At 57.5% G+C, this 26,525-nt stretch overlaps 1 protein-coding gene across 6 annotated transcripts; it reads right to left on the bottom strand.

Moving 5' to 3' along the window:
- Positions 1-515: 515 nt before the first annotated feature.
- On the bottom strand, positions 516-24,315 carry SEPTIN3 (septin 3). 6 transcript variants are annotated; one of them, XM_059680770.1, is made up of 11 exons: positions 23,048-24,315; positions 16,571-16,809; positions 13,777-13,905; positions 13,255-13,336; positions 12,092-12,229; positions 10,144-10,261; positions 9,178-9,273; positions 7,167-7,266; positions 4,585-4,636; positions 4,222-4,315; positions 516-1,836 (listed from the first exon to the last, which is right to left on the bottom strand). In XM_059680770.1, exons 1-11 carry the CDS (start codon positions 24,298-24,300, stop codon positions 1,771-1,773), a joined length of 2,367 nt encoding a protein of 788 aa, XP_059536753.1. In that variant the 5' UTR covers positions 24,301-24,315; the 3' UTR covers positions 516-1,770. The 6 variants fall into 6 exon arrangements, with proteins under 6 accessions (XP_059536753.1, XP_059536759.1, XP_059536757.1 ...); XM_059680776.1 differs by lacking the exon at positions 23,048-24,315 and adding an exon at positions 20,614-20,887 and having other exon boundaries at positions 7,167-7,263; positions 16,571-16,762; XM_059680774.1 differs by lacking the exon at positions 23,048-24,315 and adding an exon at positions 20,614-20,887 and having other exon boundaries at positions 16,571-16,762.
- Positions 24,316-26,525: the final 2,210 nt, after the last annotated feature.

Genomic DNA, 26,525 nt, shown 5'->3' on the forward strand with positions numbered 1-26,525 from the left:
AGAGCCTCCGGACTTGTCTTCCTCCAGTCTTGACCTCCCACTGTTCGTCTATACCTTGCACTCACAGAATATTGAGATCCCAAACACAATCGCATGTATGGGCCCATCATGTCCAAATTTAGAGAAATAATATACAGGTGAGAGTTGTGTTATTTGCTGGTTACAAAGGAGAGGATAACTTCAAAGAGAAGCAGGATGGGTTTAAGTTAAAAAAAAAAAAAAGAGAGAGAGACAAGCTAGTGATTTAAATTGTTTTCATTGAAGGAAGCAAGCTCTGCGATGCATCCCTCAAGATCAAGTATGAGAGTTTCATCACTCATTTTAGATACAAAATCCCAGGGAATAATGACTGGGGTCCAACTAAAGATGAACTGACCTTACAAAGGGATTTCTATCTTTAATTTCTGTGGCTACTTCTAAGACAGTCCCTGTCTCACCCTCCACACATGGGTGAGATGATGTAATGTCTGTTTGGCCAAGGAGTGAGGAGCACAAATAAGACACAGGCCAGGCAGTTATTGTTCAAACAGCAATGTTTAGTTGTACAACACACAAAGTCTAGCAACATTTACACAACCAGTTTGAGTGTCATTGGCTTGTTTTCAGTTGGGAAATTTAACCATAATGTCACCAAAAGGTAGGCTGGGACTAGTCACATTTAAGAAATGGGTCGTTCTTGCATCCCCTAGGCTTGGGCCTCTTGCTCCGTCAGGGCTCGGTTGTAGATGAATGGCCCACAAGTCACCAGCCTTTGAGCAAGTTGTGTCCAGGTGGAGAAGGGGAGGGGTGGGCAGGGAGAGATTCCATAAAGACACAGTGTGTGGGGCAGTGGCAGCCGACATTCGCAAACATTCATGCATCTGATAAGGGCCTTTGCCCTCCATTGGGTATTTTCCACTAGCCTACAGTGACCAGCTGTGGCCAGACTGATTCATTACTCACATTAATTGGGGGGGGGGGGAGGGTAGGAATAGTCAATGTGGGTGGGAAGAGAGCCTTCTTATTGCTAAGTAGACAGATGGGTGCTTTTTTTCTTCCTAGAGTTCACATCTTCTGGGGATCTGGAGTTTTTTTTGTCTGTGTTTAGTTCCTTTGTTTTTTAAGGTTGAGGATAAGGGAGTCAACCCAGAAATGTCTCTTCGGAAAACCACTCTTCCTAAGTGGCTGATTATGGGATGGGGAGGGTGTGTGACCACACTCGGGGCCAGCCACAAGTGGTGCTTTTTAAAGGAGAGGTCCTAGCCCTTACTCCCTCACATCTGTAGTGACCCATCCTTATAAATAAGTTTTAAGCAATGAAGGAGACACCCTTGTCCCACACCAGGGCTCACACAGCTGACATCAATGAATCTGAAAAGCAGAAAAATGGCTTTCTTGACCCTTTAAGGAAGCCAAGAGTAGCTCATGCAGATGGACAGGGAGCAATGCCATGTCCCTTGGAGATGGTAACAAGTAGCTGGTATGGGTTTGCAAGGGCAGAAGAAGCTCTTGGTGAGTTCTTTCACCCTACAGATGGGCTGGGACCAGCTGACACAGACGATGGAGGAGGGCAGTGCTGGCGAGGGCTCCATTCCACTGGGAGGAGAGGGGTGTTTGGATAAATGGAGAAGGCGACTGTCCTAAAGCAGCTGGCCCCTCCCACCTACTGAGGGCCAGGGAGAGAGAAGGGCTGTGGAGGTGGATGGGACAAGCACAGCCCTTAAAAGGTCATGGCCCCGCAGCAATAACAGCTGAGAGGAATGGAGGGAGAAGCAGCGCTTGAAATGGCCTTCATTCAGCAGTGGGGCAGGGGGTGGCTGGCACGGGTGGAAGGACAGAGCCCAGGAGGCCTTCTCCCTGCAGGGGGTTGAGAACGGTTGAGGGTGTGGACACCAGACAAAATAAAACAGCGTCTCCAGGGAGGCTGAGATCATGGTTTAGGGGCACCACACCACATTTCCTATTCAGCCTCTTCAATGCCCAACCGCCACCCTTCGACATTCCCTGATAGGCCTAGGGGTCTAGTCCCACATTTCTGCACAGGACTGCTCCCTGTATAAGCCCGGGATCTCTTTTGCTGAGATGTAGCAACCTCTGGGCTCTAACCCTATTGCTGTTTTATCCTGACAGGTGCCTACACTGGCATAACTGTGGGTAAGGGAGGATGTGGGTTGGATTTGTAAAGAGCCTCCAGGAAAGATTGAGGCCATAGGTTTTGGGTCATTGGCAACCGATCACCCACCTCTTTCACCTGGTGCACTGACTCTTGGTCTTAAGTCTTTGTGTTTTCCTAGCACCTGAGTGAAAAGAGACTGTAAATGCTGGGGTTCACAGGGGCCCTGCAAAACACCTAGGGTTGGACCAGGACATGGAACAGGAGGTTGTGTGAGGTCACTGTAAACTGTCCCTTGGTGATTTCCCTTGCCTAAGGCTATATTGTTTCCCCAGCCCCACATTTTAGCCACCTCACTGATTAAAGGAGGAGTAACGTGTTTGTAAAACAAATAGGATATATGTGCATCAATAAATACAGGGCTGAAGGGAAAGGCAAGAAAAGGCTAAATGTATGGTTGTGGGTGTCACTGGGAATGTCTACAGGGGTCAGGAGGGGGAACAGGGGAAAGCAGCAGAGAAAGACAGACAAACCAAAATGCAATTAGCTTCAGCACAAAAGTGAGAACAGAGGAGGGAAGAGGGGGTTAAGTTCATAGGAAAAGAAGGAAGCAACAGAGAAGCCAGCTGTAAGGAGGAAGAATCCTAATGGAGAGAAAGAAGGTGTCATTTAGTATTTGTCTCCGGGCTGGCTGGTGTGGCCTAGTTGGTTGAGCGTCGTCCCATGCACCAGGACGTCACAGTTGGATTCCTGGTCACGGGACACACTCAGGTTGCAGGCTGGATCCCCAGTAGGGGTCGTGCAGGAGGCAGCTAATCAATGTTTCTCTCTCATTGATGTCTCTCCCTTCCTCTCTCTGAAATCAATAAAATAAAATTTTAAAGTTGTCTCTGAAGCCAAACTACCAAGAAAGACAAATATTGTACTAATATTTTGTTCTTGATACTTCTTTAGACTCAGTTCTTCTAGAATTGAATGCCTAAAAACAGTCTCACTTGGCCAGCCTGCATGCTTCTTTTACCAGACACTGGGAAGCACATACTGCACTGTGCCTCCTCCTTTGCCCGAGCTGCCCACAAGCTCAGCGCCAGACGCAGCGCTCGCCTGCACACACGCTTTCCCACTCCTGTCTATGGACCTCAGTTCTTATAGTCCCAGTTTGAACTGCCCCATGCTTTTAGCTGTGATTTTATTTTAAGGTGGCCTAAGTCATTTTTGTAAGTAGACTGGGCATAAATTCTAAATATAGAAATGTAGCTAAAGTGGATTAGTCTACAAGGACCTGACAGAAGTGAGGGAGAAGCAGGATGAAGAAATGAGGGAAAGGGAGAAAAAGAGAGAATGTGGGAGCTGAGGCGAGTGTGACGTGTGGACACAGCAGGCTGCGACAGGGACAGGCAGTAGCTCTTGGACAGTGAATGCAACACAGACCAAAGGGTGGCGTTCTCGTCTCCACTTCTAGGCACTAATTCTTGCAGGCGCCCAGCTTGGCCTACTTCTCTGCTGGCCCCTGACCTTCCTTTTTCCCAGGAAGTCCTGGCCTGGCCCCAAACCATCTGGCTTCCAGGCAAGGGGTAAGTCCGAGCTCCTCGCCCCCTCCCAGGCCTAGCTCTGCTGCCTGTCCTCGGACAATCTCTGCAGACCCAGAGTGCGGGCAGGTTCAGAGATAAGAAAGAGTTACCTGTGGCTCACCTGCGCCCTCATTTTTAAGTGAAACCTCCCCAGGCCTCTTGAGTGAGGCACACGGCGTGGTTCTGGGACACAAGGAAAGGAGACAGATAATGGACAGCCATGAAGAAACCAAACTTACAAGGGACTTTCCAGGGAGGGCAGTGAAAATACCTCACCCCTGAACAGGCACACAGGCACACACACACTCCCCCCCCCCTCTCTCTCTCTCACACACACACACACACACACACACACACAGAAACACACACTCACACACATGCACACACACTGTAGACAAGATGCTCCATGAATACCAGACAGGCCTGTGGGACAGAGTGGAAAGGAAGGTGGCTGGAGGTGGTACTGGGGATGTGTGTGGAGAAGTGGGGATGTGTGATGATGTAGAGAAAGGGTCGTCATGGGTTACTGTCGTGGCTTCCCTCTGTGTCCACGCTCACCGGAGGGAGGCCTCCGTTGTCATTGAGCCGCTTGGCCCTGTAGGTCTCATAGTGGATGTTGTGTGTCACTTCCTTGAGGTCCTGGAGGTGAGTCCTGAGGGACACAGGTGAGGAGAGAGAGAGAGGCGATTAGGGGTGGGAGGAAGGGGTGACCCCCCACCCAGGGTGAACACTTCCCTTCCATGGCCTGGACCCGCTGGGACTGACTCGGAGGGCCAGCGCTGCCTCTTCCGCCCCTTGTGCTTCAGGAGGGGGCCTGGAAGTGGGGCAGAGAGACCTGGAGACTGAGGCCCTGGGTCTGAACAGATGGCCTTCTGACCCGAAATCATTAAACCTGCCATCGAGGGCAGGGGTGCATCTTACCTGATGACAAAGTCTCGAAGCAGGGCAAACTCACAGTGGTGGAGGTTTTCCACTGTGAACAGAACAAAAGGAAACAAAGCAAAACAGGTGGTCATTTCACTGACGCAGCGACCCAGCAGGTGCGCTTCTGTTCAGGACATGGAGGCAGTTAGGAGAGAGCCACGGACAGCGACCAGCCGTCAGAGGTCGGCCTATCTTGGCACTTCAGTGCACTCGATTTCACTCACGGAACAAACATTTATTACGCAGCTACAAGGCACAATACTGTTCTGGACTCTGTGGAATAACACTGGCAGGGACTATTACATGCCCCACTTCATAGAAAAGAAAAGAAATACACAGGGAGTCTAAGAAAAGATATTGTTCCTATCCGTAAGGGGCTTATAATCAGACTGGAGGACAGTGACACACAGAAAATAACCACCGAGCCATCTTAAAAAAGGCCGTGCACTACATGATACATCTAGTTCAACATAAACGGAGTGCCTAGGATTTGCAAATCATTTGTCAACGATTGTGGGAGCAGAAGAGGATTAAGACATGTACCCTGCCCTGGCTGGTGTGGCTCAGTTGGTTGGAGCATCGCCTCTATGCACCAGAGGGTTTCAGGTTCAATTCCCAATCAGGGCACATGCCTAGGTTGCAGGTTCCATCCCTGGTCAGGGTGCGTACCGGAGGCAGCCAATCGATGTTTCTCTCTCACATTGATGTCTCTCTCTCTCTCTCTCTCTCTCTCTTTCTTAAAAATTAAATTAAAATAAAGACATGAACCCTCTGGTCTCACAATCTAATGGGTAAAACAGGCATTCTCACAAATAGTTCCAATTCAAGGCAGATAATGAAAAACGCTATTAAAAATATACAGAGGATGTGTATAGAATTGTACCCCTGAAATCTATTTAATTTTACTAATCAATGTCACCCCAATAAATTCAATAAAAACAAACCAAAAAAGAAAACAAAAAAGAATTTTCAACAAAAAGTCATAGGGAAATGAGAGACAACATGATACAATGGGATGAACTTGGTTTTGGAATCCACATGTCCAGGTCTGAAATCCCAGTTTCACCACTAACAAGTCATGTGATTTGGGCAAGACATTTAACCTGTCTGAGATTCAAGAGCTTCATCAGCTGATGCTCCGAAAAGTCACACCTACCCTGCTCCCCTTAGCCAGTGGTTCTCAACCTTCCTAATGCTGACACCCTTTAATACAGCTCCTCATGTTGTGGTGACCCCCAACCATAAGATTATTTTCGTTGCTACTTCATAACTGTAATTTTGCTACTGTTATGAATCATAATGTAAATATCTGATATGCAGGATGTATTTTCATGGTTACAAATTGAACATAATTAAAGCATAGTGATTAATCACAAAAACAATATGTCATTATATATGTGTTTCCCGATGGTCTTAGGCGACCCCTGTGAAAGGGTCGTTCAACCCCCGAAGGGGTCGCAACCCATAGGTTGGCGACCCACAGGTTGAGAACCGCTGCCTTAGAGGGTTATCATACTGAATGGGATCACTGAAGCAATTCTTTGAAAACTTTCAGAATCGTTTCGACCTTCTCAAGGTCACATCCATTCATAATAAGACGAAAATGGCAACATCTGCACAACCCTTCAGCAATCTGTCAGGTCACATCAGCTTTCAGGGGAAAGCCTCTCTCTGGCGTGTCCAGTCCTTATTAATCTCCCCACGGTCTGAAGACCTGTGACAGCTGAGTCGGTGCCTCCCAGACAGGTGCCAAATCAGTCTTTTATTGCTTCCGGCCTTGGGAGTCTCATTTCTCAGTTAGACTGTAAGCTCCTTACGGCAGGGTCTGCCTGGCACTCTTTTTCTGTCTTACATCCTAGCACAGTGCCTTGACCTAGACATGCATCAACACTAATAAAAGAGAAAAATGGTAATTGGCGTACGAGCTACCCTTTTCATTGGCTAATCAGGGCTATATGCAAATTAACTGCCAACTAAGATTGGCACTTAACTGCCAACAAGATGGCGGTTAATTTGCATATGTAGGCACAATGCAGGGAGGCGAAAGGGAAAGCAGGAAGAAGCCCCCTGCCACTGACAGTGATGGGAAACCCAGGGGGGAGTTAAGAGCTGGGGGGCAGGGCAAAGGCGGCCCTGGGGCCGCCTTTGCCCTGCCCCCCAGCCATGATCGGAGAATCAGGTGCTTTTTCCGCCCTGGCCAGTGATAGCAAGAAGTAGGGGTGGAGCCAGCGATGGGAGATGGGCACGGTCGAAGCTGGCAGTCCCAGGAGCTAGGGGTCCCTTGCCTGGGCCTAAAGCGAAGCCCACGATCGTGGGGCCGCTGCAGCTGCGGGTCGCCGCTGCCCGGGCCGGACGCCTAGGCCAGAGGCATCAGACCTGGGCAAGGGGCCGATCCTGCGATTGGAGGGTGATGGGGGTCAACGCCTGAGGGCTCCCAGTATGTGAGAGGGGGCAGGCTGGGCTGAGGGACACTCCCCCCCGACACACACCCAGTGCACGAATTTCGTGCACCGGGCCCCTAGTAATAAATAAGCATAATTGGCCGGCAGCTAGTTCTCCCAAAAGATGCGCCGGATTACCTTCAATGATGCCCCAGGGGGTTCTCCTGCCGAGGACCCGCTTGCCGTTCACTTGGTATTCCTTGTCGCTTCCCACCACGGCAAAGGGCATGCTCTCCTGCTGGCAAACAGACGCGGGTGCACGTCATCCTCTGCCATCTGGGCCTCCGCGGGCAGGGCGGCATCCGGCCCCCAACCCTGACCTGCACCCTTCTGAGGTTCATTCAGTGACCCACTGATGGCAAGGGCAAGGCTCTTGTTTCAAAAGAGCACTGGAGCCCAGCCAGTGTGGCTCAGTGGTTGAGCATCGACTTAGGAACCAGGAGGTCAGGGTTCGATTCCTGGTCAGGGAACATGCCTGGGTTTTGGGCTCGATCCGCAATACGGGATTCTCTCTCATCATTGATGTTTCTATCTCCCCGCTCCCTTCCTCTCTGAAATCAATAAAAATTATATATATATATATTTTTTATTTTTTTTAAATACGTTTTTTATTGACTTTAGAGAGAGAGGAAGGGAGAGTGAGAGAGAGCAACATCAATGTGAGAGAGAAACATCCCTTAGTTGCTTCCCACACGCACCCTGACTGGGGATGGAGCCTGTAACCCAGGCATGTGCCCTGACCAGGAATTGAACCGGCAACCTTTCGATGCACAGGATGATGCTCAGGCAACTGAGCCACACCGGCCAGGCCTTTTTTTTTTTTTTTAAAGGGCATGGACCGGGAGTCCCAAGTCCTGGATCCAACCCTGACTGTACCGGCCTCACTGGTCAGCCTCAGTAAGTCTTTTTCCTTCAACGGGCGAACGCTTGGGACTTTTCAGAGCGCTGACCGCGTTTGGTCTGACCCGGAACAACTCTGGGAGCTAGCTCGGAGGGACAGACCTCTCTTAAACGACACCCACCCAGCGGACGGCCAGCGTAACGTGCTTTTACGCGGCCTCCCATGAAACCCACGGGCAGAGCCCACGCCCGCCGGGAGGCCACCTCCTGGTGTGTAGGCCCCTCTGCTCTGCCACGGGGGCTGCACGCTCACCAAGATGCAGCTGTTTGCTCCCAAATGCAGATGCCTGCCGTGTGCGCGCTGTCATGATTGAACCAATGAACTATCATATAAGCTGAGGGGAGATGTGCGTAGAGAACTGTTTCTCTGAAAATTAAGTTGAATGTTTCAGAAAAATTTGATAAAGGTGAGTTGCTTCTGCACGGACAGTAAACTTAGTCCCCAAGAAGAGGAGAATGTTTACTTAATAATTTCGTAAAATAACTATTCAAACACAGGATTTGTGTGCCTCTTTTAAGTGATTTCATCAATCAACTGACCAACTGCCTGTCTCCTCGGCGTCAGACAAGGGGATTGCAGTAGCTTGCCCACACCTGCCAGAGGAGGAGACCCAAGAACAACACCGGGGAGTGGTCTGTCCCGGGTGACCGTGGGTTAGTAGAAGAGGCCGGACTAGACCCCAGGATTCCGAGGCAGAGTCCCAGGTTGCAGAGGGTTCGGACTGAGAGACCTGAGAGATCACCCAGGCTGGTGCTTTATACGCAGGTTCCCTGCAGCCCTGGGCTCCCCCGGAGACACCTCGGGGCCGGCTGAGAAGGCTCGGTGCCGACATCACTTAGCAAAGCAGCTCTGGCTTTAGGTTTTGTATATTGGAGTCCTGCCTGGCATTTAATTTCTTTAAAGGGCCCTTTCAGGGGGGGAAAAACACCTATCAGCCACTCAGTTGGCCTGACCTCTGCATTTTATAGAGGGGAAACTGAGGCAGGGCTCTGTTTTGCTGAGCCCCGTGGGAGGGAGCGGCTGCTGTGTGGTCTGGGGTGACGGGAACAGCGGCTATGGGTGCGGGGCACACCGTCCTGGCCGAGGCTCCTAGGCCTCATCCCCTCCCTTGTCGCTGCTGGTCGGGGTCAGGCAGGGTGCGGCAGGGAGAATGGAAGGGAAAAGTGGGTGGAAGAAGCCAGAAGCAGCATGTGATACACATCCCTCGGGTACCCAGGGGGCACCTGTGAGCGGAGCCCAGGCACCCACCCGGATTTTGTCATTCTCCGTCTTGTCCTCCAAATCTTCATCAAATTCCTTCTGTGGGTAGAACTCAATGCCATGTACTTCAAGCTCCTTTCGAACCTAGAGGTGAGGAAGAGAAGCAAGGTAGCCACGTGCCAGGATGATGGGAGGGTGTGTGTGCGCGCGTGTGTGTGAATGCGTGCATGTGCGCGCACACACTGAAGTCAGAGGGATGAACGCAGCCTTGAGGATCCACACGTCTCTAGACTCAAAGGCCCTGGCAGCAGGATGATCCTGAATAAGTGTGAACCCCAGGCGTACCTGAACCCCAGAGCTCAGCCTGAGATGCGGAATAGTCTGGGGGTGCAGCTTGCTCATCTCAGGGTCGGTGAGGTTCGGATTTTGATAAGCATCACCGCTGAGTACAGATTTCACATGGCAGCGCTCATGCCACTACGTGTCATATTCCTGTCTGCAGGGAAGCGGTGAGTCCGCACCCCACGCCTCTCTGTTTGCCCTCTTTCAAAGCTCCCCTCCCCCAGGAAGCTCTCCAGGACCTCTTCAGTGGCCTACTTGGAGCAGCAACTGTCTATACTTCTCTCGCCTCCCCCACCCCCACCCCCATCCCCACCTGGATGCTTCGCGTATAGGAGTTTATAGGACACACCAAGAGGACTAGAGCCTTATTGATCACTCCAGTCCTTCAAGCACCTAACACTGAGGAGTGGGTGCTCAGGTTCGCGTGAGTTATGTATTCGGTGGTCTTTAGGGGGAAGCTGGAGGGTGGGAAGGAGGCAGCCGGAAGACGCACTAACTTCTCTTCACCGCGGTCCCCAGACACTGTCGGTCCAGTCTCCTCAATGGTTCGGTAGGAGCTGGGTGGGAAGTGGGGGAGGGGATGTAACAGTGGAGGAGAGGAGAGGCTTGGCCCAGAGGAGGGGAAGGCTGGGGGGTGGGGGAGCGGGAGGGAAGGAGGAGGGGCCGTCTCACCCTCTGCTTGAATTCGGACTTCTCCTCCAGCGTCATGGTGTCAGCCTTGGCTATGACGGGGATGATGTTCACCACTTTGCTGAGGTGTTTCATGAACTCCAGGTCAAGGGGTCGCAGGCTGGGGCCAGAGAAGGCGGGGTGTCAGGGCCACCTTGCCCTCCCCCACTCGGCCACAGGACGGGACAGGAGGACTAGGAACCTGGCTGAGGCCAAGACGCTGCTCTCTCCCCCCACACACAACCACCGTCTCACCATCTGCAGAACAAGCCTGACTCCGTCCACACACGGTCCACCATCTGCCCTGCTCTTCACGTCCTGCCCCTCCCAAAGCCCCCTCAAACCACCCCCCGTGGCATCTTCTCTGACCTGGAGCAGCCATGGAGTCACCGCACCCGTAGGCCCTTGTGTCATGGTTATTTGTGTGTATCTTGTTCCTACAGGCCTCCTCTCAGCCCCACTTCGTCCTGCAGGCAGCCAACGGGGCCCTGCCCCTCCCCTGGCTAAGGACCCAGCCCCCCCCAGACCCCAGGGCCCCCATCGGGCCCCAGTTTATAGTCCGGGGGGCTTACTGGGTCAGGCTGTCTGCTGCCTTGCAGAACCTGAGCCCAGGTTCTAGGGCGGGATAAAGCTAAGCACTTCATTGAATTCCTGGGCCCCATCAGGAACCCGCTGAGTACCCTGTGCCTCCAAATTTGGGGCCTGCCTTGCTCGGGCCAACCTCTCCAGAATGAACCCCGGCCCAGCAGCTGGGCTTAGTAATGTTATGGGACCTCCCCCAACAGGAAGGTTGTCTGCCTGCCCACAGGGGTCCTCCATCCTCTGCTGGCCTCTCCCTTCCAGGCAGCACCACCTGCTACGCACAGCCAGAGTTCCCAGCATGCCCTGCTTGTTGCCAGCCTCATTTTCAGACACCTGCCAAATGCCTACATCTGGATCCCACACTTCACCCAAAACACCAGCCCCAATCCAGTAGCCCTGCCCCCCCCCCACACACACACACACTTCACCGTTCTAGCTGCCCCCACCCCAGCCTTGTGCAAAGCAGGCATCTACTGAATAAATAAGGAGCTCTCTGCCCTGGGCAATGTGCTTAGCGGTTAGAGCATCAGCCCATGCACCGAAGGGTCTCGGGTTCGATTCCCAGCCAAGGGCACCTCCCTAGGTTGCAGTTTCTTCCTTTCTTTCTTTTTGTGTTTTGTTTCTTTTCCTATTTTTAAAATATATTTTTATTGATTTCATCGAGGAAGGGAGAAGGAGAGAGAGATAGAAACATCAATGATGAGAGAGAATCATGGATCAGCTGCTCCCTGCACACCCCCCACTGGGGATGGAGCCTGCAACCTGGGCATGTGCCCTTGACTGGAATCAAATCCAGGACCCTTCTGTCCACAGGCTGACGCTCTATCCACTGAGCCCAACCAGCTAGGGCCCAGGTTGCAGTTTTGAGCCCTGGCCTGCTTGGGGGCATGTGTGGGAGGCAACCAATTGATGTTTTCCTTTCACATTGATGTTTCAAAAACCTCTCTCTCTCTCTCTCTCTCTCTCTGTCTCTCTGATCCCCTCCCTCTCTCCCACTCTCTCTAAAAATCAATGGGAAAATATCCTCGGGTGAGGATTAACAACAACAACAACCACACACATACACACACACACACACACACACACACACACACACACGAGCCATCTGCTCACATATACCAACTTCTCTCCACAGGCACAGTCGTGCCACGGTGCCAGAATACCATGGGCAGCGTGGGGGCTGAGGCTGGCCAGCTTTACTCTCCTGGCAAGGGAGCCAAACGTGCGTGGGGAATCACAGGGCCATGACTTTATGGGGCCCATCTGGCCCTCCCCGGCTGAGTCCAGGTATTGATTACCGATTACAGAATAGGCACAGATGGTGCCAACCAGAGCCAGGCCCCGCGGTGGGGGTGGGGCAGGTACATACGAGTGTCCCGTGGGGGAGATGAAGTAGAGGCAGCAGTGGACGCGAGTGTCCGGGATGCGTTTCTTCCTGGCGATGTTCACCTCCTCCTTCAGGAACTTCTCGTACTGCTCGTTGATGTACTTCTCAATGGGCTCCCAGCTGCGGGTGGGAAGCAGCAGGTGCAGGTCCCAGAGGAGCCCATCGAAGGCATGGACCTCACACCGGTTCATTTCCTACTTCCCCTGGGTGCGGGGGGGGGGGGGGGCGGGGGGGGCGCGGCGGAGTGTCTGCTGACCTGGCCCTCGCCCCAGCTGTGGAGCCTGCAGACGCCCCCGCACCCCAGAAAGCATCCCACACTGTCCCCAGCTCCCTTCCTTCTCAGTGGGGGCTCTGGAGAGGGCCCTGCCCCTTTCTGGGCTGTTTTCTCATGAGTATTTCTCCCGAGTAATAGTAGTGACCGGCGGGGTGCACGCAGGATCAGAAAGAAAGGATGTTCCGTGGGGAACGTAGCCGTGGCACGCAGAAGTGCTCGGTCACGGCGACAACACACTGTCATGACCACGGTCCTTGTCATGATTACTTCTCTGCATCAAGGAGCATGCATACAACCAGAGCAGAGGGCCCCGTCACTTCCCTAAGGTCGTTCTAAGCTGCCTTGTTCGGTGGCCCTGCCTGTCAGCGGCAGAGCCCGGCTCCCTCGCAGAAGCACTGTGGTCTCCGTCCCTCTCTGAAAGCAAACTTCTGCCTAGACCTAGAACCTTCCATCTTGGTGGCTCGCGGACGGCAGCTTTGCTCTGTGGATCCCAGAAGCTCTCTCCTCATGGCCACTCCCCCCACCCCACCCCCCGCCATTCTCACTCACCCTCCCCAGACCAGGCCAAGCAGCCTGCGGCCTCCGCGCAGCCTGGGTTTGCCCCCAGGTCCCCTTGCTCCGTCCGCCCGGCCCCACGGCCACCTCCAGGGCATCCCTCCGCCAAAATTCCCTCTGCACTGTCCCCTCCACCCCCTCGCCCAGCCCCACTCTGGACCTCTTCCCTCGCCTCCTTCAAACCCCTCTCCCATCCTTCAGGGAGACACAGCCCTCAGCGTGGAGGGCACAGGTGGTTCTCCAGTGGATGCACCTGCACCACGCCCAGCGCCTCCCTGTGGTCTTCAGGGCAGAGAGCTCCCAGGCAGACACGTACCAGTTTTCATTGTTGATCTGGTCTCCAAAGCCAGGCGTGTCGATGACCGTCAACTTCATTTTGACGCCGCCCTCCTCTATCACTGGGGGTGAGCAGGAAAGGGGGGGGGGTGACTCCTCCAGCTGGCGCAGGCGCCCTGCCGCCCCCCAGCCAGGGAGACCCAGGCTCCTCCCTTCTCATGACCAACCATGGGAGGAGTCAAGTTAGGGCGACTTCCGCACCTCCACACCTTCGCTCATGCTGTTCCCTGCACCTGGAATGGCCTCCCTACTTCCTTCTGCCTGCCCACCTCCCACGCGGGCCTTAGCATCCAGCCTGAGCCCCATTGCTTCCCTTCTAGCCCCTCCTCCTCCCCCCTCTGGCCTAGCAGTCTGAGGAGTTGGCTCCATAGAGTTTAGGGCTTAATTCTAATCTGTATCGAGGTTGCCTTTCCTTCGCCTCACTCCCCACTAAGCCCCATTCCCCCGCCTTCCTGGCAGAGGCCCTCTGGCCAGTGCCCAGGGGTCCCCGCCAGGCCCTCACCGTGCCCAATAGCCTTGATCTCCACGGTCTTGGGGATCTTCTCCTCGCGGTTCCAGCTGGAGGTCTTGCGGCTCACTTGGGATTTGAAGAGCGTGTTGACCAGCGTTGACTTGCCCAGTCCACTCTGACCTGAGCAAGACAGGGGGATGAGAAGGCAGGGCCCCCATGGCCCGTCCTGAGCCCGATTCTCTCTCCCAGGCGCTTGCAGAATTCTGGAGCTGGCCACGCCCTGTTTGACGGGGAGGGAGGGGCTGAGCGAGGATTGCAGACTCTTGGGGGGGGGGGGGGGGAGAACAGGGTGGTTTCCTGTGTGTGGGAGAAGGACTGGGGCCAACCTGTTAGAGCCTACACACTCCTTCCTGGAGCCCCAGGACCGTCAGCAAATGGGCCCACCTCTGCATCTGGGTGTGTTTTTGCTTAAGTTTCTAGTCTTCCCTTTAATACAGAAAATCATGGCGGAATTGCTTGGCACCGACACAGCCTCAGTGTGTGCGCACTTTCACAACAGGGCCTTCCTTCAGCCGCGCGAATCCCACAGCAGAGCTCCCTTTAATCCCCGCCAAGGGGTCCTGGAGAGATCGAGCCCCACCTAACGAAAAAGATGTGCGAGGCAACCTAACTCATAAATGCAAGACAGGGCCTGGAGCCCCGGGGGACTCTTGGCCCATAGCCACTCTTCACCCTCGCGCAGCGGTGAGCACCTTGTGGAGATAAATGCCCGGAGGACCCTGCGAGAGGAGGAAGAAGCTGAGTGGGCAGGGCCCGCCCCTCACCTCTGCTTCCGTCACCATGGCGCCCTTTTAGGCCGTTTTACATGCACAGGTCCACAGATTTCCATCCGGGGTGTAAATGAAAAGGTGCCCCACAACAAAAAGGCATTGAAACCTTTTAAGTGCCTGGTCCGAGCAGTGCTTCTCAAATTCTAACGTGCACAAGGATACAGCAAGCCTTGGCCCCGATGAGCGGCCTCGGCATCGCCTGGACGCTGGGAGGAAACGCAGGAGCCCAGCCCCCCAGCCCTGATATTTTCAGAATCTGCATCTTAACGGGCTTCCAGAAGAGTCATGCGGACAGGAGTCAGCGCTCCTGTGCTAGATCAGGGGCAAGGGCCTGAGTTCTAGACCCAGCTGTTCTGTTTCCTGGGCGCCTGGGAATGGCCATGTTTGGCCCTCTAGTTTCTTTACTGAGAATGTGATGGGAGAGAAGGGACTGCATGAGACCAGGGATGGCAAATAAACTGCATTTCTCATTCCAACTGATCCATTGGTTGTAGCCACCAAGCCCGATCTGTTAAAGAGGCTACGTCTGGGCTCAGACTGCACGCGAGCCAGGACGCAGCAGCAGTGTCTGCCATGGCGCTGCTGGGGACAGAGGTGGCCCACACGTCTTGTACTCGCCATTCATGTCGGGACGTTTTCTAAGGTCATTTGTTCACTAAGTATTCATGTGCGCCGAGTGCTGTGCTAGAAGTGGAGACAGAGTGGGAAGTGAGACATCATCCTTCCCCTCAAGGACCCATTTAGTGTGAGAGAGACCAAAACATAAGCAGACAGGTACAGTATGTTGCCATGACCACTATGAATGAGATAACCACAGGGTGTTACAGCAGCAAACGGAAGGGAATCCAATCCCGTCTCTCTGGGATCCAGGAGGACTTCCAGGAAGAAGCAATAACTAAGCCAAAAGCTGAAGAGTGACTTTGAATGACCCATGAGAAGCTGGAAGGGGTTTCTAGACAGAGGGAACAGCACATGCAAAGGCTCCGAGGTAGGAAAGAGTATGGCAAGAACATCCAGGAGAACTGTCCCTTGTGAGTGGATGCTACATGGAGGTGGTAAGAGAAGTGTGGAGGGGCAGTACCAGGCCAGACTAGCAGTTCAAACCCTTACACTTACCATGCTGATGGGTGGCCTGATGAGTTTTGCAGTTGGAAAAATTATTCGGATACTGGTGGACAATGGATTGAACAGGAAGGGAGACAGGAGGGGTCAATGCCCCTCAGAGTGTGGCTTGCAGCCAGGGTCCGTGAACCAGTTGTTACTGGTTGTTGAGAGAAGAAGTCTGCACCAGAAAGTACGTCAACGATGTCACTAAGTACACTGTTTAGTTTAGCCGATGTTTATAGTAGCACGATTTTCCAGATGTCTGCACTCTGGCCCAGCAAACATCTGGGCCGTAATCACTATGAGCTGCAGAGTCAGGTGGCCGTGGCAGGCCAGGTGAGAGGCTGGCTTGGCCCAGGGAGGTAGCAGTGGAGATGGGGGGAAGTAGACTGACCTGAGAGAGATTTACGAGTGAAACCGACAGGACTGGGTTGATTGGGTCAGGACATAAAGGAAGACGGATGATGCCCAGCGACGGATGGAACACCTCACCGGGATCACTGTGACCTGGTGACACTACTTAGCGACCGGCCGGTGCCCCTAAGCTTTAAAGCACCACTGAAGGCCAAAAATAAGGCCGCCCTCCATCAGCTCTCGAAGGTGGGGGGGGGGACGACACTGATGAGTCCCCCATGCACACACCTGAAAGCAGGCTGGACATGGCTAAAGGCTGCCTGTGTCCACCAGCGGGTGATGGGGCCCGGCTGACCATCCCCCACAGCTCCCAGCCCCGGATCAGCGAGCCTTAAGGAGGGGAGGGGGTCAGGCCTCTGTGATCAGCACAGTGAGATCTTCCCTCCTAGAAAGAGCTCATCCTCAAGAAGCCAGGGCCGAGGTCATCCCTGGGACAGAAAGAGATCCTCCGCGCTACCCCCCACCCGGGCCTCCGGGGGCCCCGCGGCCTTCCATACCGACGACCATGATGTTGAAGTCGAACCCGGTCTTCATGGTCTTCTTCCGCATCTGTTCGATGATGGTGTCGATGCCGATGTAGCCCAGCAGGTTGGTGTTGATGCTGACGGGCTTCATGGGCACTGCCGGCTTAGGCCTGGGCTCGGGCACCAGCTCCGACATGGCTGCGTCCGTCCTGGTCTCTGGGAGCCCTGCCAAGGCGGGAGGGTGGGCTGCTGAGGCCACGGAAGCCGCAGTGCTGCTCACCGACACAGGGTCATTCAGGGCGGGGACGGCAAGGGGCCTTAGATGTCATCCGCTGCGGGTCCCTCACTTCACAGGCGGGGAAACTGAGGCCCAGAGGAAAGGACTGGCTTAAGAGCACAGAGCAAGTCAGGTGCGAAGTCTGGACCAGGCCCGTTCTCCAGCTGCTGGGGCCGCCTCCAAAGCACTCAGGGCTCCAAGGCACCACAGCTGGGTGTCTGAGCCAGGGCTGTGTCCTCTTGGCACGACTGACCATTTGGGGGGAATAATTATTGTGGGGGGCTGTCCTGCGCCTTGTGGGGTGTTCAGTGGCCTCCCTGGCCTCTACTAGATGGAAGAGCCCCCCAGTAGTAACAACCAGAGGACATTGTGCCAGATGTCCCCTGGGGGCAGCTGGCCCGAGTGGAGAACCCTTAGTCTAAGCGATGTCTGGGGTTATTCCAACCTGCGTCCTGCCCCCCCCCCCCCCACATAAAGGGCCAAAGCCAGTTAGGACACTGGACCTAACTCCAATGGGCCTCTGCCACTGCCCGCAGCTGCTTTGTCCTTTGGAAGCAAACAGGGCCGGCCCTCTGCAGAGTGCGCGTCTCCCAGCCTCGTGCCCCTCTGTCCCACAGGCACCGCTGCCAATCAGGGCGTCTGGGCCCTGAGGAGCCCCAGGCACCCTCCTCCCTAGAGCTTTGACTCTGTGGGAAGAATAGGTCCTCCCTTTTGACCAGCGGGGAGAGGATGAGACCCAGGGAGGGGCAGTCACTTGCCTGAGGTGGCGCCGTGTGTTCTGGGGATGGTGGGTGGCAGAGGAGAGGGGAGGCTGAGGAACAGCCCTGCTCCAGTGGGGAAAGGCGCCCGTCCCGCCGGGCTGGCAGGTCCTGGGCATCTCCACACACAAGAGAAGCCTGTGCGTTTCCCCATCGGGCCACTGTCCACCGGGCTAGGTTTCAGGACAGCAGCCGCGTTTCCCCATCCAGAAAACGGGGCGTGTGTGGTGAGGCGGGAAGAGCGTGGCTCGGCTACTTGCCAGCTCTGTGGGCTTGGGCGAGGCACCTGCCCCCAGGAGCCCACTTCCTCGTGTGTAAACTGCTTAGGATCATGGTGAAGGCTGTGGTGAGCATTACATGAGGTATGATGCCTAGAAGCACCCACAGGGCGCCTCCCAGTTCCAGCCCCTCTTGCCCCTCCCACTTTCAAGTTCACTGGCTTGTCAGAGGGGGACATGAAGTGGTGCGTGTGAAAGCGCGTGTCCAAGGGCGGTATCCAGGTGCTAATCACACTGCACAGCTACTGGACGCCACACTCGCTCCGGCACCCCTTCCAGTCTGCCATTCCGGAATCCTATGGTCCCGCCCTGCAGTCTCAGGCTTACAGGGGGGCTGATGGAACAGCCGGTGGGCAAGAGGGCGAGAGGATGAGAGCTCCGCCGTCCTCTACCCCCATACCCAGCCAGGAGTCTGCTCTCATACCCCACCACCTGGTCCTTCCCTGGGTCTTGGCAAGACGCTCTCTCCCAATGGGAAAATGTTCTTTCCTCGTCACTCTGCGACACAGCCAGCTCTGACAAAGCTTCGGGACCTCCCCAGGGCCTGGCCGGGCGCCCCCCCCTCTTCCCAGGAAGCTGGTGCTCGCCAGGCGCTGGCAGCGAGAGATTGGCTCAGCCCCGCAGCAGCTGACTCTCAGGCCGGGCCTGCTCCCCAGTCTCCACACGTGGCTCGCAGTCAGCACCCCTGCACTGGGGCCAATGCCCCATTTTTCCTGCCCAGCTGCTCACACGCTGGCTCTTTCCATTTCCCTGGTGCCTCGAAGCTGAGCCCATTTGGTCTCTCTCCACAACCTGTGCTGGGAGATCTGGGGAAACAACCCATTTCACACCCCTGGAAGGTGAGTCTGGTGCTTGTTTATGGGAGTTTTTCTAAGTGTTCTTATAAAGTGGGTGTCCTGCTCAGCCCTAGCCCATCAATGCGCCTTCCTTAAAGGGCATTATTCCCCAAAGACGGACCCTGATTCCCAGGCAACTCCTCGGGGCTACGGCAGGCGCGGCAGGTCCAGCGCGTGAGCAGACATCCCCTCCCTCCTCCCAGCAAGCACCTGTCCACGCCTACTGTGTCCCTGTGAAGAGCACCTGATGGCAAGCCCCCCCCAACACGTGCCAATGACACATCAGTTACATGCTAACACCCTCCAGCCACGAGTGCGGAGAAGGCTGGGCGGTCACTGTGTCACAGCCGTTGCTGGAGGACCCTGCCCCCTGCAGCCGTGGGCGAAGTCCTGCTCTCCTTTCACCATCGGCCCAAGGGCTGCCCCTCGGGAGCGCCTCCGCTTTCCCGCGGGTACAGATGCCCTTCTTCCGCGCGGCCTCAGCCATCTCGGGACCCATCTCACTCACTCACCCATGCACCACGCGTTCCAGCCACCCCTCCAGGCCCTCTCACATGCGGTCAGAGGGGAGCCTCCTCCAGCCGAACCCTCGACTAAATACCAAGGACACTTTGGGTCCTCAGACAAGGTCATTGCCCCCACGGGCCCTCTCTCTGCTGAGAGTTCCTGACGAGTACACAAAGACCTCCAGGGTGCAGGACAAATACTGACTGCTGTGCCCCAGTGTCCCTAGCATAACACAGGCACTCAGCAATGAATGAATGAATGAATGAATGCCTCACTGCGAGTCAGCTGTCACTTTTCTCCTCCCTCAGAAGCTCGTCTAGCAGAGCAGCTGACACCCAGCCAGCAGCGGGCTCTGTGTGTGGGTCACCGGCAAGGGGGTAGAATCTGTTAAAGACCTGCTTCCTCCCCCACAACAAGGGTCACAGGGTCACAGCAGGACACAGCTCAAGCAGGCCACCCTGCCTCCATGGTCCTTGGCGCCCCTCCTAGGCTCCCAGCTCTCCCAGGGCCCCGGGAGGAGGAGAATCTGTGTGCGGCACCGGCACCCCCTGCCAGGAGCCACCTGCCCCATCAGCACTCCCGGCTCCAGGGAGAGGCACTGTCCACCTGACTCAGTTCTGAGTCCCCCACAGAAACGGCACCGCCGGCACCTGCCCAGCCAGGACCTGGTGCTTTCTGTTACAGGCAAATGAGTGGCTTTGTCTTTGTCTGGCACGGGGACCCCACCCCTCAATTGGGAAGGTGGCAGCAGGGGGAGGAGACCTTCCGGAAGAGCACCTGCCTCCTGCGCTCAGTGGGGTGGGGGGTGGGGAGGCTCTTCCTTCCTTCCTGAGCTTCAGATCTTCCCAGACCCCACCCCACGGGCACCCGCACCCTCAGAGGCAAATTCAGTCCACCCCATCTCCAGCCCCCGCTCTCAGAAAAAGAATCACAAAACCTATCATAGTCCTTGCCTATTGGCAGGAGCCAGGGCCCTGGGACACCCCTTCCCCCACCCAGCTCTCTGGAGGCCAGCGAGTTCCCTGGGAGACCACCAGCTGGTGCCGGGCGGGTGTGGGGGAAGGGGCCGCCTGTGTGTGAGCGCACAGGTCTGCATCGGGTGTAGGTGGCCTGATACCTGTGCGTGGCGGACATGTGTGTGCGTGTCTGGGTGTGCTCCAGTGCGGGGCGTGCTGTGCGCATCTGGGTCCCGACTTGCGTGTCGGAGGGTCTCGGTGCCGCCCGCATTCCCGTGGGTGGATTCTCCGGGAATGTGTCTCTTGGGGTGTGTGCACCGTGTGTGCGTGTGCCTGTGCATATGTCACCGCGCGTGGGCTCCTGGTGCAGCCCCCCTCCCCCTGGTAGCACCTCCAGCCGGGCTTCTGGGGGCCCTAACCTCTTCCCGGCGGGCGGGCGCCGATGGCCGGGCCAGAGGCCCTACCTTTGGACATGAATCCTCCTTTGTCTCCGTTCCTCCCGGGAGATGCTCAGGGCGCGGGGCTGCAAGGCTGAGCGGGGCGCGGGCTCCTCCCGGGCCGAGCCGCCCCTGCAGCCGGGCCTCGCCCCTCCGCGCGCTCTGCCCACCCGCCCGGCCCGCGCCCGGCCGCGCTGCCCCTGCGCCCCGAGCCGCCGCGCCCGCCCGCCCGGGACCTCGCCTCCGCTCGCTCGGCGCCGCGCTGCCCCTGCCCGCGCGCACCGATGCCGCCGCCGCCGCCGCTGCCACCCGCACCACGTGACTCGCCGGCCCCGCCGAGAGCCCCTCCCCCGCTCCCGGCACCCGCGCCTCCGCACGCGGGAGCGGGCACCGGGCTGCAGGCGGCCGGGAGGCACCGGGCGCTGTACCGCAGGCTCGGGATGCCGGCCCAAGGAACGTGCCCGCATCCCAGCCCCGGTCCCTCCCCGGGATTCGGCTCCTGCCTCTCGCTCTCTCGGCTGGGGCGGGGCGGGCGGGGCGGGCGGGGCGGGGGGCGCAGGGACCGGCGGCGGCGGGGCGCGCGCGTGAGTCACGCGGCGGTTGGGACCTGGCGCGGCTCGGCGCGGTCCTGCCGAGCGGGCGCCCTGAGTCAGGGGCCCCGGCTCCAGGCGGCCCCGGGGTGGTGGGCCTGTGACCTTGCGCCGCTCGGGAACTCCCCTGCGCCTTCATTTTCCCATCAGGAAAGTTTGCTGTGCAGCCGAGCAGCCTGATGGACAGCGCGTGGGCAGGCCCTGGGGAACAGGGATGAGGGTGACCATCCCTGCCCTCAAAGGCTGGGGGCCTGGTAGGGGAGGCAGAGGGCTGGACTGTCCTGATGCAGCGGTGGGTTCGCCTAGGGGGCCGTGGGGGCAGGAGGTGGGCACCCTGAGGAGGGGGGTTGTGGAGGACTTCCAGGCAGCAAGGGCCTGGATGGAAAGGGAAGAGGAGGAGGGAGGGCAGAAGGAAGGGCGCTCTGTGGAGAGGGGGCGGCAGAGGGAGGAGCCCAGAGGTGGGAGCTGCATGGTGTTGGTGGACGGCTCAGTGCTCAGTGCTCCCAGGTGCAGCGATGCAGGGAAACTCCCAGACAGGGATATGGAGCTGAGGCCGGGGAAGCTCGGAGCCTGGGAAGCCAGGTTAAGGAGCTGGACTCTAAGGGGAGGTGATGGTGAGTCACAACTGTTAGGCTGTGAGCGCTGCCATCACATGAGTCCATGTGGCAGCTGTGAGGAGGAGGGAGCGCCCTGCGGGCGGGACAGACACAGAGGGAGAGGAGGGGCAGACAGCTGGAAATAGACTGGGTGTGCGGGAGGAGGACACCCCGGTTTCTGGGTGGGAGCAAGAGAGGGGGACAGGTAGGGCAGGAGGTAGCTCTGGGAGAAAAGGCTGCCTCTGGACATGGCCGGGAGATGTCTGGCTAGAGGGGTCCAGCAGGGGTCCAGTGGCTGCCTGCACTTCAGGAGAGAGGGCGAGGCTGAAGGCGGAGGGAGGCTGGAGACGGAGGCTGGGTGAGCTCCCCCAGACCCAGTGTGCAGTGTGATGGAAGGGGTCTGGCACCCGAAGCCCCAGGGAGGGTGTTGGACGGGTGCCTCCCCAGCATCCGCCGGATCCAGACTCCCTGAGCCTTGGGAATGTTGGGAATGAGATGGCCCAAAGCAGAATTCCAAGATCTGGGTTCCCCTTAACTCACTGCCACCAGCCACTACATGACTGTAAGCGTGTCTCAGCCTCTCTGAGACCAGACGGAGGTCTCCTGCTCGTGTTGGCCTACCACAGTTCTGCGTAGGACTTGCATATGTGCACGTTTCCAGCTCACTTTTCAGGACGAAAGGGAAGGGAGAATTCCAGGTGAGGCACCTTTAAGCAACAGATCTCTGCCTGAAAGGCTGACCCCCAATGACCGAGAGGCCTCAGGGGAGGTCCCTGTTCGCATCTGGAGGAACACGGCAGTGAGGACGGTCAGACAATCGCCACTTGCTGAAGCGCTGGGCGGTGATTTTGTGTAGGTGGTTTGCTCCAGAGCTGCGCTCACCTACAAATCACCTGATCACTCCGCTTCAGGGAGCACCCACACCACCGCGGAAGGTGCTAAAGGAAGGACTCGGCACAATGGGTCCTCCACAAGTTACCCCGCAAACCTCCCTTCTGCTGACTCCCCTCAGCCTGATTCTGACTGGCAGGGTGGGCCCCGGCTCCTGGCGCATCCCCTGTGGTCTGCCCCGCAACCCTGCGCCCTGCCCCGCAGTGCACTTGACTCTGACCTTAGAGTCCACCCCCCTTTCCCACCTACCCAAGTGTAACCTATCTCCAAGCCCTCCCCGCTTCCCTCCCTCCCCACCCCCAGTAGGCCAGTGCATCCCAGCCAAGTTCTTTGCATTTACCTGTGGTTTTCCTGGCCAGGTCTGTGGCGGCATCTGCTGTGGACTGGTCCAGGGCTGAGTCTGTGCTTCTGCTTGACATGGATGGGCAGGTGGCAGTGTCCGACGTGGTCAGGTTAATGGCACTGTCGGGTGTGGTCTCTCCAATGGCCGGGTGTAGGGTGGCCGGCACAGCCGAACCCATGCCTATGCCCAGCCTGCTCTTGTGCAAAGCAGGAGACCCCGCAGTTGTGTCCCGCTTGGCTGGATCGGCTCTGTCCAAAGCCAGGACTCTGTCTGGCCTGGCTGTGCCCAACTTGACCGGGTCTGGGGCTGCCACATCCTTGGCTGTGGCCCCTGTAGCTGTATATGGCTTGGCTGTGCCTGATGTGGCTAGGGCTTTGCCCAGCTTGTCTGGGTCTGGCATTACCAGGTCCGTGGCCAGGCCCTGCTTGGCTGTGCCTGCTGTGGCCAATTCTGTGGCTGTGCCCAGTTTGGCATCCAGAGCAGGGAACTCTCTGCCTGTGTTCAGTCTGGGTGTGTTTGCTGTGGCTGAGTTGACAGCCAAGCGGGGTCTGTTGGTGGCCATTGTGGCTAAATGTCTGCTTGTGCCTCTCATTGTGTCCAGAGTCGCCAAATCCATGGCCATCGCCGGCGCCACGGTCGGGATGGCCCTTTGGAGATGCAGCCGGGGTCTCAGGGTACCCCTGGACCTGGGCCTGCCTCTTCCTGAGGAAGCTCTGGCAGGCACTTGGGCAGCCGCTGGGCCAGGGTGCCTCTGACCCGCTGGTCCTGGGCCTGCGGGGCCTGGTGGGTCCTGGGCCGGCCGGGGTTGGAAAGGTAGGGCCAGGTGGGAACTCACCAGCGGCTTCACCACGGGCATCCTGCTGGGTTTGGCCAGACCTGGGTTCCCCAGGCCCTCAGAGTGAACCCTGCCCCCTGGCACTAGGATCAGAGATGGTGAGTCTGGAGTGGGCAGCCTCCCTCTTCCATGGGTAGCAGCCTCCCTGCCCAGGGTGGGCACCTCCTCCCAGGCCTGGCTGTTGGGCCGGAGCGTTAAGGAGATGGAGCTGAGCTTCCTGGGCATGAGGCTGTTGTCTGTCTCCTGCGGGAGCACGCTCCGCGCCCGGGCTCCGAGCCCTGGCCGGCCGGGAGCCTGTGGGATGTAGCTTGGCGAGAAGGCATCCAGGCGGACGGTCTTCCTGAGGACAGGGATGAGAGGAGACGCCCCTCCAGGGAGCCTTGAGGGGTGGGCGGGGCGCCCCAGCAGGTGGCCTTGGGAGAAGGAGGGTCCAGGCCCTGGAGCTCCGCGAGGCTGCATCTCAAAGTCGTGGTCCTGCCAGGACTTTTGTCTTTCCCTGAGGCAGTCAACAGAGAGGGCCAGGCAGCCCTGAGGCTGGGCTCAGAGTGCCCGCCCTCCCCTCCTGGCCAGCAGCTCACACTGCAGGTCTGAAGGGGCCTCGCTGGGGTCCTCAGTGGAGTACACATATCCCTCCTGCAGACCTCCCACCTCCGCCTGTGACACCGGCACACCTCACACACGGGCCCTCATCCACCCCTGCCCGGACATGGGGAATGTTCCACCAACACGGCCTCCAGTAAACAGGCAGCTCCTGTTAGGAGGGAGTCTGGGGGCCCAAGTGTGTCCCCTCTCTTTTTTAAAAATATTTTTACTGATTTCAGAGAGGAAGGGAGAGGGAGAGAGAGATAGAAACATCAATGATGAGAGAGAATCATCAATTAGCTGCCTCCTGCACGCCCCCTACTGGGGATTGAGCCCACAATCCAGGCATGCACCCTGACTGGGAATCGAATCCAGACCTCCTGGTTCGTAGGTCGATGCTCAACCACTGAGCCACGCTGGCCGGGCCGTGTCCCCTCTCTCCATGGACAACTCCGTGGAGGTCACACACTGTGTTCAGGGACCCCAGAGAAGGACCATGGTTATGTACCTCTTCCTCTTCTAGAAGGTGCCAGCGGGCTATGGGTTCCCACCCATAGCAGCCAAAATAGGAGTCAGGCGTCCAGGTAGGAGGAGGCTGAGGGATGAGCATTTACTTGGGAGCAGGGCCTGCATCTGGGGCTCCTGCCCCGAACCCGGAGAGAGCCCTGGGCTGGCCTGCTGCCGCCGGATCGGAGCCTGAGCTGAGGAGGACCCGGGGGAAGTGGGCCTCAGTGGAGAAGTGACAAGTGCTCACAGGAGGGACCAGTGAGCCAGGCAGAGGAGCAGGCAGGGCTATGCTAGAGCTGCGTGTCAGGATCAAAGCAGGGAGGCTGGGCCTGGGGCGGGGGGGGGGGGGGGGGGGGTTCCCACAGCAGGCCCAAAAGTCAGGAAGTGTGGCATCTTCCTGAAAACCCACCCTGGGGGTCCCAGACTGTATCTGGGAGTGGGGGCAGGGCTGCAGGTGCCCTGGAGCCCAGGCCAGGCCCTGGGAGCTGACCCAGTCGGATCCAGGGAACGTCACCCCAGAGCAGGGTGAACAGAGTGACAGAGCAGGGGAACAGAGTGGAGGCAAGGGGATCGGCAAGAACATTTGGAAACACTGTGGGCTGGGAGTGGGGCGCAAAAGGCGGGATATCTCGGGCAGAAGCCACGGGACTGCCTGCAGGTGGGAAGTAGGGGAGAGAAGAGGTGGTGGGGGCTCCAGGTGGTGGTCTACGTGGATGAGAGCCCTTCCCTCTGGAACGAGGCTGGAACATGATGCCGGGGGCCAGGCCAGGGCCGGCAGGAGGGCGCTGGGAGAGGGCGCTGCTATAGCCAGGTCCCTAAGGTCGGGAGCAGGGGCCTCCGCCATCCCTCACCGTGGTGCCCACCCTTCATCCCTCTGCAGCCGCATATTTGTACTCAGAACTGCCGACCTCCACCACCCCCTGCTTGACATATCCCTGCAGCCCTGCCCTCCTGCCCTTATTCACAACCACCGTAGCCGGGCACGTGCATTTACGCTGTACGGTAAACATCTGCCCTCAGGGTGCACGCCCACACCGACCAGACCAGGACAGGACTTCCAGACACCACTCTCCCCACAATCGATCCTTTGGTCCTATCCCTCCCCCTCCCCCTAAACACAAAAACACCCACCCACCTTGATCAGAGAACAAGAAGGTCCCTCCTGCCGTCTTTGGTCTGGGGAGTTGAGGCTGGTGCAGGCCCCTCACCTCCTCCGTGCTCCGAGTGTGGCCATGGCAACGAGCTCAGGGGCCTTGTCCCTGTGGCCCCCTCAGCCTCCAGGCCGAGGCCCAGCCCTCCCTGACCTGTCCCACCAGCCACACCCCAGCTGGGCTGGCTCTGGGGCAGGGAAGGGCTGGCTTCTCTGGAGTGGGCGGCGTGAATGGCTGCTCTGGAATCCCGAAGGGCCATGGGAGGCTCCTAACGGTCAGGCTGGGCTGCCCTGGAGTCAAGGCCAGCTGGGGCTCCGTGCCTGCTGCCTGCCCCCCCTCCCCCTAATCGGCTCTCCCACAGCCTCTGGCCCCTGGAGAGATGTCTCCAGCAAGGAGAGGGAGGGGCACTTCAGATATGGCCACACTCAGGCCGAGGTGCCTACG

Source organism: Myotis daubentonii, chromosome 2, assembly GCF_963259705.1.
Source record: "Myotis daubentonii chromosome 2, mMyoDau2.1, whole genome shotgun sequence".
Taxonomy (NCBI): domain Eukaryota; kingdom Metazoa; phylum Chordata; class Mammalia; order Chiroptera; family Vespertilionidae; genus Myotis; species Myotis daubentonii.